The sequence below is a fragment of the Oreochromis aureus genome, linkage group 22 (genome assembly GCF_013358895.1).
Source record: "Oreochromis aureus strain Israel breed Guangdong linkage group 22, ZZ_aureus, whole genome shotgun sequence".
In the NCBI taxonomy this organism is placed as follows: Eukaryota; Metazoa; Chordata; class Actinopteri; order Cichliformes; family Cichlidae; genus Oreochromis; species Oreochromis aureus.
In genome coordinates, this window is record NC_052962.1 from 8,839,369 (window position 1) to 8,852,293 (window position 12,925).

Below are 12,925 nucleotides of genomic sequence, written 5' to 3' on the forward strand. Positions count from 1 at the left end.
CTTCCTGTAGATGTCTTGGAGGAGGAAGCTCACCTCCAATTATCCGTTCAGCACACCGCACTACTCTCTGGAGAGCTTTGCGGTTGTAAGCGGTGCTGTTGCCATACCAGGTGGTGATGCATCCGGTGAGGATGCTCTCAATGGCACAGCGATAGAAGGTCCTGAGGATGCGGGGGCTCATGCCGAATCTTTTCAGTCTCCTGAGAAAGAAGAGGCGCTGCTGCGCCTTCTTCACTGTCTTGTTTGTCAGAGCCCCATATTGGGTCATGTGCTGTTAGAGCTGATAAGCTGGTTGACCTCTTCCTTCTTGCGTATGATTGGTTGTCGGTTGGTTATCTTGAATGTGTGATCGGATATGAAGATTGGAGCACACATACCTGTCCAATTCTTGGGGAGAGTGAAATAGGCCCGCTGTCCACATAGCCAGGCCATTCCCTGCACCCAATAGGTGCCATTGGAAATGTCATTGTGTAGTGGTGTGAGTTATCATGCGTCCAAGCTTTCTTCTGGTGATGCTTTTGGTCCATATTGAATAGCATCCTGCTGCCAGTACTGCCAGGGTCAGTGAGATCAGGAGCAGCTTCATGGTGACCTGGCGCACCTGACCCCTCTGATAAGTAGACCAAAGGCAAGAAGCAAAGGGTGGGATGTACCCGATCAGCCCTTCCTCCACCTTTCGGATCACCAAAGGGCAGGGGTGTCGGCGTCTAGCTAGTCTATGCTCTCACTCACTTTCTTACAGTGGCTTTGATGAATCCAGGATGGTCTTTCTGCAATCTTGCATGCAGTAGGCGTGGTTAGGAGCACCTGGTATGGCCCTGCAAGATACTGGAGAACAGTCACACGGCAATTTGTTGTTCAACACAATTTCTTTATTTTCTAGTAGCTTTGCCATCCACTCTGCTAGAGTGGTCTCTCTAGCTGATTTGTTTACTGGTTCATTCGTTATTGGTAGTGGAAAGGTCTTCCATGAATTATTTCAAAACAGCATCAAGTTTTGGGAACCTTGTGTTAATCTCATCCACATTTTTACTAGACCTATACATTCAGGCCACGGTCTCCCCGTCTCTTCCATGCATTTCCTTAATCTTTGTTTGATAGTGCCATTTGTTCTTTCCACTAGCCCTGCACTTTATGGATGGTAGGCACAGTGATTTTTTTATACTAAATCCCAATGCTTCGGAGATCTTGCTAATCACATCATTTACAAAATGTGTTCCATTGTCTGATCTTATCAGGGACGGTATGCCATGTGTTGGGACAAAATGGTTGCATAGGCATTTTGCTACAGAGATTGCATCTGCCTTTTTTACAGGATAAATTTCTGGCCATTTTGAGAACACATCTATAATCACTAAGGCGTATTTTGAACCTTGGCTTTCATTTAGCTCAATAAAATCCATGTGAATAGTATGAAATGAGTGAGGTGGTGCAGGAAAATGACCTCTTTTTGGTCTTAGGTTACCTTGTGTATTATGCTTTTGACAAATCATGCATGTCCTTATAAATCCTTTTGCCAAAGTTTCGAAATTTAATGTATAGAAGTGTGTTTTTAACTAATTATACTCCCTCCTGTTGACACATGAGTAACTCCATGTGTCACAAGAGCTGCTGTTTTGTGTAAAGACTTTGGTAGTATTGGTTTCCCATCACATATCATCAGATCATCCTGTAGGATTGCTCCGCACCTCAACCATTTCTTTTGCTCTAATAATGGTGCCGATTTTTGTTCATCTCTTAAGACATCCAGTGGAATTGGTGTGGGGGTGTCAAGTGTCAGTGTGTCCACTTTTTGTTTTGCAGCTACTTTGTCTGCAAAGTTGTTAGTATAGGTTTGCTCTTCATCTTAACAAAGTCTCATCTAGGATGACAGGATTTCAATCAGGTCAAGCGCCTCTATGCACCTGATTAGTTTAGGTATTTTCTTTATTTTCTTCATCTCATATACCATTGAACTGAGTTTGAGCAAACCTTAAGCTTGATTCAGACTACCTTCAACAATTATCCACCTTACATCATAACTGAATAAGATGCTTCTTCTCATTAATATTATGTCACTATTAATATTATTATTAATATTATTATCTCTTAATTATTTTCTCTTATTTCTATATAACATCAATAGTATATTACAATATACTACTATACTCCAAATATACAATAGTCTATTATAATATTTCATATATATTTTATTATGTATCCATCAGGGCTGGGGGTGAGCTGCAGTTTCACCCTTACCCAAGCTGGAGACACACTTTCCTTGGCTGAACAATGACACAGCCTTAATATACCTTATGCATCTCTCTTTTTTATTTGATATAATTTCGTGTGAATTATCTGGTTTCATTTACTCTATTCATTCTAGGCACGTTCGTCATGCCAACTATATTTCATTGTTAATACCAGTTTACAGGTTGTTATCCTGCCTGTTGTTAGTTTGAACACATTGGATAAGCTCTAATTTAATTTAACCTTTTGTTTATTCCACTTCATTCCTCTTGTATTTATTTCTGTTTGGAGGGTTTCTTATAGTTGCGTTAGTGCGGAGGGACTACATTTGCCTTCCCACGTGGGACATTTAGTTTTCTTTGGATTCCTCCATCTACATGCACTAATTTGTCCGGCGCCTGGACATTTTTTCTCTAGCCACTGCTCGTCAGCAGTGAGTTTTGTAGCTTTATTACCCATTACAACAAAACTGCAGAGCCGTCTCTGGTATTAGAGTCAGGAGTGGTAACTAACACACCCTTCTACTCCTACGCTATTCGTGGAGCGGTGTAAGTTTTACGTGATGAACACAACCTTTCTCCTCTACTCACCAGTACTTTGGCTACTGACAGGAAATAAAATGACAGAACAAAAGAGTAATCCAGCAGCGTACTGTGCTGTTAAAAATGATTTACTCTTCACACACAGAAAACACAAATATATAATATACAGTCGCGCAGATCCTTTCAGCGGATCAGTCTACCAGCCCGTACGGTGGGCAAGCCCTAACTTTTCTACCAGCCCGTGCGGTGGGCAAGCCCTAAATTTCAAATCCTTTCGGCGGATTAGTCCTATTTGAGATCCGTGCAGTGGATCAGACTCTCCAACCCTTTCGGCGGGTGAAACCTATCTTCGTTTTACGCGAGTGTATATGTGTGGGTTTCTTTACCTTACTGAAACGTCGCTGCAGCCGGTTTCGTTAGATCGTTCCACTGAATCCCACCGCCGTGGACCACTGATAAAAAACACTGGCCAAGACCCGAATTTTTTACGCTCTTGGGCTTTCACCTCTACCTAGAGAGGGCTGTCGACAGACTTCAGTGCGGGCTCCCCACAGCGTCGGGAATCAGTGTAGATCTCTGCTTTGGAGTCACAACAAAACAGTTGTTATTTCTCATCCGGCTCAGAAGGACCAAAAATTATGTCAAAGAATCGTTTCCAGCAAGCAAAGAAAGACACAACTCAAACATGTATATACATGGGTGATCTCAGTGGAGACTCACACTGAGACATCAGTCCCCTCTGTATTTATACACTGATTCTTCCTAAAATATGTCAGGTCGGTGCCCCTTGTGTGTAAAACAACTCCTTACAAGGTGATAAGCATGAAACATATGTTCAAACAGTTAAAAATAGGAACTGGTCAAGCTTATCTCAGCAAACTCAGCAAGGGTGGAGGCACCTGTGGTATTTCCTCATGCAAGCTTTGTCATGAAACACAATGTATGCAGGAGTTTAAATGAAGCTAAACAACTAGGGATTTTTAACTACAATAGAGCAGAATACATATAAAAATCCTTTAACACACCTTTTTATAGTTTACGAGTTGGAACTGAACCAGCTGATTTTAATTTGCACTAAGTGGCAGGATTTCCAATTACTGATAGATTTCATCTGGTGTCATGACTTCATGATTATTTTTTTAATACATTTGGGAGAATTTCAAGCAAACTTTTTCACTTTGTCATTATATTGTGCATATTGTGTGTGAAATTCTGAAAAATGAGTTGGGAATAATAACAAATGAAGGGCCGTGATACTTTCCAAACAGCCTGTATATTTTGGTATGAAATAATGTTTTAATGTTTAGATTGAGTTAATGTTAATTTTCAAGGTGTAAGTGATCATCATACTTGTTACTTTAGCAGACCTATTGCCTACAGATTATATTCAGACATTTAAATATATTCAGCCAAACTGTTAGATGTTAAATAAAATATTTTATTAGAACTGAAAAAATATACACATCAAACATAAACTAAGGAAATTTCTGAATGTAGTAACCCTTGATTTTTAAATGTCAACTTAATTTTATTTATATAATACATTTAAACAGAAGCTGACACAAAAATTGCTTTTCAGGCAAACAAACACATTCAGCTCAAAAATCATGTTACACTGTTCTCGCCAAGTTAAAACTAATTGTTGAATCTGTTTGACTCCAACACTGGCCCTGTACTTGGCATTGGATCAGTACCAAGTTTGGCATTTTTACACATTGCTATTCAAGAGTTATGTAAAACTTCTTTCAGCTGCTCTGTTGACACAAGCAGGTAGGCTCTACATGTTCGATTTGGCAAAACTTTTAACACTTGTTATCCCTCATGGTACCACCTTTAAACACAACCCTAAAAGAGGATGTGTCTTTAGCTAGCGTACTTGCTGCCTTTGGTTTGCAGGTAAATGTGTCAACCATCGGATGTCCACTCTTCTTGACTCTTCTTGAAATAACCATAGATACATTTCTGTTTTAGTCATGTAGTCTAAGGCAGATTTTGTTCTCGACTTTCCTGGTAATTCAGTGTTTTCTCAGTGTTTAACTACCATCACTGTCAGTCAGATGCATAATGTACAAATTGTTTAAAGTGAACATACCTCATCACACATCACTAGGCTGAGAACCACAGCAAGAAAGCCAGTGGATGCATAAGCACCCTTCTTTCCCAGCCATACTTGATGAACATATTTCATGAAAGCCGGATGGAGGATCAAGATCTATTATGAATCAGACATAGCCTTAAATCTGAGTTTTATGAACTATTACTTTCTGAAATGAATTCACAAAATACTTTAAATTAGCACCACTGTAGCTAAAAGAAGCCAGTATTTGTTTTTGGTGGTATGGCTTTGTTCATTGACCTGCATGACCTTCCAGACACATAAATGCCAAGATGAGAGAGTGGGAAAACCATAACAATACCCAATACAGAGCAGAGTAAACACCAAATACTACAACAAAGAAAAAGCTGAGGTGCAGTGACTTGTGAAATGGCTTCCACATCTGTAGCAATGGTGGATAAGCTAAATCAGGTTAATAGTAAAACCTACTGTATATGAGATTTGCCAGTTCAGTGTGTAAAATCAGCTGACTTTGTCGCCTGCCTGAATTAAGGGTAGCTTAAATTTATTACTTATTATTATACTTCTTAGATATCATTATATGCCAGTTTTGTTCATGTAAACCTAAAATACTCACCAAATCTTTGTTAGCTATCTTCTTTAAGTTTGGAGCACCATTTTCCCTGTTAAAAAGATGAAATGTGTTTTTGAATTTGAAAGAGAACTGACTGTTTACATAAATAAATGCTAATAATTACCTAAGACTAGCACATCACAACAAAAGATTAAGTTGTTCATATAACAATTCATATAACTTTCTGCACTTTTTGCTGTTTAAAAAAAGAAAGGCTGACCTCTGGTGGGTTGTCTCAAAAACTGTTTTGTTTAATTTGGTTGTTCTAACAAAAAAAAAACCTAGACTGCATTTTTCCTTACAATTAGCTAAAACTATGTTGCAAAGCAGTTAAAATGTGATGTTCAGAGCAAAACAGTTGCAATACAATTTCTAGCAACATAGGTTTTAAGACAGTAGCCATGTTTAGCCTACCCTCGATTTAAGTCCTTCATGAGCCACAAAAAGTCATGTGTTTTGAAAGGAAAAAACAAGAGATGAGTGGTATTGTCCAGTCTAGTAGAACTCTCTGGATACATGACATGATGAGTTGTTTTGGTTCCAACATCTGTTTCATAGCCTTTGGTACGCCCCCGATTGATTCTGTATAATTGATATTATATTACATTATATTATATTACATTATATTATATTATATTATATTTTTTGTCTTGCAAGAACATTGTTTATATTAGAGTTTGTGTTAAATGATTATTACCTTATTACGATATCATGGAAATCAATCAGAGGTCCATAATGCGATCCTCTCAAATTTCCAGAATTCCCCACCACAGCACAACTCCTGCAGTGATCAGGGCGAGGTTCTCCAACATCTGCAATTGGTGTTATTGTCTGAAATAGCCTCTCTAGAGTTTTATTGTACAAAGTCAAGTTTTGAAGTCTTGCCCCCTGTAAGTTCTGACAAAGAGGAGAAAGTTATTGAAAAAAATCAAACTTTCCCACAGAACAAAAATATTATACGATTTCCGAATGATTACAAGTTCATGAGTCACCAGTAAGTCTGGAAAAGACCCTTTCAAACATACACTCCTCTTGATTAAGCTCACAGCTCACAGTTAGATCTTGTCTAAATGCCCACCCCTGTGACTTTTTCCATATCAGCATCAATATTATGATGCACCATTTACAACAAGTGTGAAAGATCACTGAAACTCATGAGTAAAAATGCATACTGATTTAGGCAAAAAAATGTTATTAGGCCTGAAGTTTATGCCACTACTTTCATTTGATAGTTAGAATTGTTCTGAAAAGTTTAAGACTGATCTGCAAGATACAACATCAGCATTAATCTGTAAGTTTCTTCAAGCATATGAGTTGTGCACATTTATGCAATGATAGATTATGAATAGTACTTACACAAACATATACTGTAGATTCAAATAATATTTTTTGTGTTTCAATTTAGATAGAGTCACAGTTTTACCTCAGAGCTCTAAGTTATCTTTAGTGAGAACCTCAACCCCTGGGCCTGAACCCTACCCCTTTCTTGAGAGAAACAAAAAAAAAAATACTCATTGCCATATTAAGCCATTTCTTTTGACAGAAGTTATATCCAGAAAAACTCCATAAAAGGTTGCAGACCAAAACAATTGCCTTACTGATTGTCTTACTGATGAGTGGGAATTCGCTCACATGCTATTTTGCCCCATTTAGTAAATCTGGCCCTTTAAAAAAAAAAATGCCAATAATCCAGTTTTATGCCTAGGGAGGCACTTTCATATTGTGATATTGCAACTTTCACTAAAGGAACTAAAAAAGTTTTCCAGAACTCGTCATTGCAGGTAAATGGTAAGGATTTTACCATTCTTCAGGTAGAAATACAGGAGGGTGAAGAGTGCAGTATATTTAAAAGAATAAAAGATAGGGAGGACAATATGTACTACCTACAGCAGCAATATGTTGTTAAATGTCATGACATACTTGAATATACTGCTCTTTAATAATAATAATAATACCTTTAACATCACCACAGTAGCCAAAAAAGTGATATGTTGATTTTTTTTATTATTTACCTTCCACCAGAGGAAATCTTCCTCTGAAGGTATATGTTTCTGTGACAGAAAGGGTTCAGGAGCTTCATTGATGATGTCATTAAACCAAGGATCACTGTCTCTTAGACATTTCTGACAGCCACAAAGACTCGGCTCGCGATGACAGAAGGTATATCCAGAAAAACTCCATAAAAGATTGGAGACCAAAACAATTGCTGTGATACTCAGTAGTGGGAAAATGCGAACTCTGGATCTTCCCCATTTGAAATACATCTTGGCAGAGTTCCAATCTGAGAACAAATATATGTGTGAATGTGAAAAATAGGACTAAGCCTTTAGAATACAGTAACAGAAACAATAGCTCTTTACTTATAAATATTTATAGTTTGCAGCATATTAACAGCATTGCACTGGAATGCACAAAATCGGATAAGTATAAAAAGTTGGTTAGTGTCCTCTTGTATTGATGGCATTTGAACAGATAGCATTTATCAGCATAAATCACCTCCCACGTTATTAGTTCATGTAAGTAACAACATCTGTTGTTAGAAGTTGAATAAAACAGTATGACACCCAACAGAAAGGAAAACACAGAGTACAAAATATTTCCAGATCTTGGTCAGATTCTTCATTTGCATGAATTGTTTATCTCATTGTTTTCTCTGCTTACCTCTGTTGCTGTTGAAAAACTCCTGTTCAGTTAAACTTTCATCGTGGTTCTGGTGCTGATTAACCTAAAATGAAGTAACATAGCAACAAAAACAACACAATGATTAAAAAACAAAACAATTCAAAATGGCACTCATTAAAATTATCCCATTTGCTTCTGAAGAATTTGACTACACAATATGAGGCCACTCTATCTGAGGCAGAACAAGATAAATTGCTAAACTGTTAAAAAAAATAGGAAAAAAAGAAATCTGGGAAATGCATACTAAATAAATGCAAACACACTACACTACAGATCAGTGTGAGATAAGACAGTGTAAATTCAATGCATCTTACCAAAAACACATTAAAAAACCAGGAATATGAGTAAAGAAGAACTTGTAGGATATATCTATTAAGCTATCTATGTAGCTATCAAGTAATGAGCAACTGTTCAGTGGGAGAGGAAGGGAGGGAGGGAGTGGTTGTTGACTATGTGCAAATAACTATAGAGGTTGTGTCTGTTGCAGCTTCAAGGCAGGGATGACTCCGGGAGTTGCTTTCTCACTGCATGTGCTTTATTTCACAATCGGATAAATGACAAAAACATACAGCAGCTCCTCTTCAACTCCTAGCCCTTTGCTGCGGTGGAAAAAGAACGACTCCAAAACCCCCTCAAGGAACATACGTACACAAGAGTTTTCCTGACACACCCATGAGGCGTTCAATGCCATCTTGTAAATATGAGTGCTCTGGCAGAATAACAGTTCAAACTAGAAAGCGAAAATTTCAGAAGAAATTTTATGTGTGCCTATGCCACTGCTAATCACTGTAGTTTGCCATTCATACGGCTACAGAGAGCAAAACTCAGAAGAGCACCCATTCTCCACCATGAACTATGGTAAAAACAAACACCACTCACGCTTCACAGATGACAGCTTACAGTTTTGTGTAAAGATGAAGTTACTTTGTACAGCGCCGATTTGCAGACGCTGTGCACACAGGTTCATGAGCAGAAGTCCCATTGTACCACGGCAGACCCGACAATGTTTGCATGAACACACTTTGAAGCATTACATTATAGACCACTTTTCACACATGCATTCACTTTTTGTTTTTTGTTATTTTTACACAGTGTTCTGAATTATGAACAATGGTCTACAGCCAATCCTGTGTATTATTATACAAACTTTGGTTGTGAGATTCAGATAACTATTTAATAAAAGCTAAATATTTTATATGAGAATAAGAAAGAAAAGTATATCTTTGTGTCCACCTTTCTCTGTTAATGCCCTAGCTCCCCCCAAAAGCTTTGCTAGATCCGCCCCTGCACAGTTACCAGCTGTCAGCTACACAAAAAGGAGCTTGGTCTTTGTCTCTCAGAAACAACTCATAACTTCCCTTCAACTCATTCATGTCACCTAAAGTGTAAACCTGTTTCTCCATCACCAGTTCAGCTCTGATGATTCAGTAAGGACATCTCCTGATTTCATCTTCATGCTCCAGCAAACATCAGCTGATACTAGAAATTAAAATCAAAGAATTCTAACAACAGCTGATCAAGCTTAAACGTGCTGCTGTTGTTTAGCGCGATAAATAAAGAGCGAAAAGCCGATCATTGATCAGTTTCATGATTGACGTTTCAACACGCGAGAGAATGACAGGGAGGCTTCGTAACGACAGAATAAATCATAATGTTTTCTCTGAATGTGGGGCGATTCCATTTTATGCGGCACGGCAACTCTATGAACTAACCCTAATGAATAAAATAAAGTCCAACGTCAGTAACTTAGTGCGCACACAGCTGTATATAAACTCCCGTGGCATTACGATTGTAAAAGGTCAACGAAAATAAATTACACCTAAACTCGGTTTATATCTGACCCAAATAGAGTGCAGTTCATAACTTCTTACCTGAAATTCAGTTCACCTCACGCTCCTGCCTTCGGTTTCCAGCATCATCGGCCCATATAAACGAAAAATAAATCCAGCTAAAACACATACTGTCGGCGAGCGACCGGGTGCTGACACGAGTTTCACCCGCCTCAATATAAGCCAAGCCTGGGTGCTTTTTCACGAAGGGTCGCTAGCGGCGCGAGCTAACTATGCTAGCGGCGCTAGCTAGCTAGCCGACTATCAGCAACACATAAGAGAACTGCTGCTAAATAAACTACACCTAAACTCGGTTTATATCTGACCCAAATAGAGTGCAGGTCATAACTTCTTACCTGAAATTCAGTTCACCTCACGCTCCTGCCTTCGCTTTCCCTGATCCACGATTGACCTCGCGTTAGCAAACACCGGTCGATCGGGCGGTCGTGACATGTCCTTTCTGTCATACACGGTGGATAGCTGCCCACTGTTGTAGCTCCGCATTATAGCACCACCAAACAACTCAGTTATTTTTTCCACATCCAGCTGTAACTCCGATTCTGTGCGAGCATTTGCGAGAGACCGGGAGGTGAAAGGAGAGAGAGAGAGTCCCTCGCTGTGCATTTGCAGCCAAGTGCGGCAGCTAGCTAGGTAGGTAGCCGGCTAGCTGTCAGGCAGGACCGAGGTCGTCAGAGCATTGTCGCTAATATGGGATGTCTTGATAAAACAAGCAGATATTTGAAGTTTACACACCTACATTCTCGCCTGAAAATGTCTTAAAAGTTTATTTTGTGACCTAGAAACACTAATAAAAGACATATAAAACGAAGTGGTGGCCGCCATTGTTTAACTCGGCAGAGGTGTGGTATGAATTGTGGGATATGGAGTTTTCCACCAAGCATAGAAGCCATTGTGTTTACCGTAACTATTCAATGGTTCGCGCAACCTTAAAACCTCCAATGGTTCCTGAAAGCAGCGAGGCTGTGCGCGCCATTAATATTGTCATCATTACGGTATCCAAATAAGGGTAGACAGGCTGTACCACTCCCGGCATACCACTAGAGAGAGCCAACACACCACAAATGAAGTTTGAAATTTGTTTCAATGGGACCAAAAGATGGCGCCAACACACCACAAATGAAGTCTGTTTATTTGGCGCCAAAAGATGAATTGGCCTAAATTTGCACTAAAATATTAATATTTAAAAAACTATAAAAGTCATGAACACCAAAAGTCATGACATAATAGTCCAGCTCCAGCCGCACAAAATGATCTAACATATGTAACCCTAATGTCAAAACTGTTCGGCAGAGGAGCGCGGGAAAATTTTCACTAAAATATTAATATTTAAAAAACTATAAAATTCATAAACACCAAAAGTCATAGCACACCATTCCACATCCGGCCGCACAAAATGAGGTAACATATATGAAGCTTGTCTCAAAACTGCGGGGCGAGATTCGCTGCAAAATTTCAGGCGGAAACTGGAGAATAATAATAACTAGAAAAATTTGCATTTCCTGCGAAAATGCTGTGTGGATGCCTTAACGCTGAAGCTGTCTGCTGAAAAGCTGAAAAAGATGAAAAGTTGCAAAAAGTTGTATGGTGGTGAAGAGACTGAAAATTCCGCTGAAAACAAGTGAAGAAGGAGAGATTTTTGCTTAAAAGTGGTGAAAAGCAAAAAATTCTACTGCAAAGGGGTAAAGACGGCGAAATTTTGCTAAAAAGTGGTGAAAGAAACCCTCCTATGTTGCCATGAGCAGGATTCGAACCCGGCCCTCCTGGTCTCAAGGCAGCTACTCATCTCACTGAGCCAAACTCATTCTCCCAATGAAGAGGTGGAGAGACTGACACTTTTGCTGAAATGAGCAGAAGCTGCTGAGAATTGTGCTGATAAGAGGAGAAAAGGCTGAAAATTTTGCAGAAAAGAGGTGAATCAGCAGAATTTCTGCAGAAAAGAGGTAAAGAAGCAGAAAGTTGCACTGAAAAGAGATGAATCAGCAGAATTTCTGCTCAAAAGTGTTTTTTCTGAAAACAGCTGAGATTTGTGCTAATAAGAGGTGAAAAGGCTGAAAATTTTGCAGAAGAGGTGAATAAGCAGAATTTTCAGCAGAATTCTGCCGAAAAGATGTTTTTGCTGAAAATACCTGAAAAAGCAGGGACTTGTGCTGAAAAGTGGTGAAAAAAAAATACTGCCGTGAGCAGAATTTGAAACTTGCCCTCCTGGTCTCAAGGAAGCCACTCATCTCACTGAGCCAAACTCACTCTTGCAAGGAAGAGGTGGAGAGACTCATAATTCTGCTGAAATGAGCAGAAGCTGCTCAAACTTCTGCAGAAAAGAGGTGAATCAGCAGAATTTCTGCTGAAAAGAGGTAAAACAACCTGTTTCTGCTCAAATTCACTAATCAGAGGTACTGCCTCTGTCTGCTTCATCAGGTGGGTACTTGTATGTATTTCTGCCATGGAGCATTAACAAGAATCTGAGGTCCATATTAGAAAAGCTGCTAAAATCATAAAACGTGCGCTGAAAAGAGATGAATCAGCAGAGTTTCTGCTGAAAAGAAAAGAGTTTTTTTTCTGAATACAGCCAAAAAGGCTGGAATTTGTGCTGAAAAGGGGTGAAAAAATGAAAATTTTGCTGAAAAGGGGTGAAGAAGCTAAAGTATACCAAATCAAAGTATTTGTGCCAAAACATAGTGTTTCTGCCATATTGTGGTACTACTACATTACAACATGAATACGGATTAAAGATGAAAGAAACTGGCAACAAATTCCTCCACTACAAACCAGTCTGATACCACTTCTTTGCAGTGTTCACATTTACTAAGGCACTATCCAAAAGGCGCCACAAGAGGGCACTCCAACACAACAGATGACCTATGTACACTGATGCACTTAGTAACAGTCAGCCTCCTTGAATTGGCAGAAATACTGTGATTTAGTAGTAATACTA

The 12,925-nt window shown here is 39.0% G+C and overlaps 1 protein-coding gene across 4 annotated transcripts; it reads right to left on the bottom strand.

Moving 5' to 3' along the window:
* Positions 1–208: 208 nt before the first annotated feature.
* LOC120435523 (CMP-N-acetylneuraminate-beta-galactosamide-alpha-2,3-sialyltransferase 1-like) lies at positions 209–8,216 on the bottom strand. 4 transcript variants are annotated; one of them, XM_039605291.1, is made up of 6 exons: positions 8,123–8,216; positions 7,474–7,742; positions 6,159–6,358; positions 5,876–6,043; positions 5,465–5,510; positions 209–818 (listed from the first exon to the last, which is right to left on the bottom strand). In XM_039605291.1, the coding sequence occupies exons 2-6, from the start codon at positions 7,723–7,725 to the stop codon at positions 798–800; spliced, it is 687 nt and encodes a 228-aa protein (XP_039461225.1). In that variant the 5' UTR covers positions 7,726–7,742; positions 8,123–8,216; the 3' UTR covers positions 209–797. The 4 variants fall into 4 exon arrangements, with proteins under 4 accessions (XP_039461225.1, XP_039461224.1, XP_039461222.1 ...); XM_039605290.1 differs by having other exon boundaries at positions 209–828; XM_039605288.1 differs by lacking the exon at positions 209–818 and adding an exon at positions 4,284–4,983.
* Between the last annotated feature and the right edge of the window lie 4,709 nt (positions 8,217–12,925).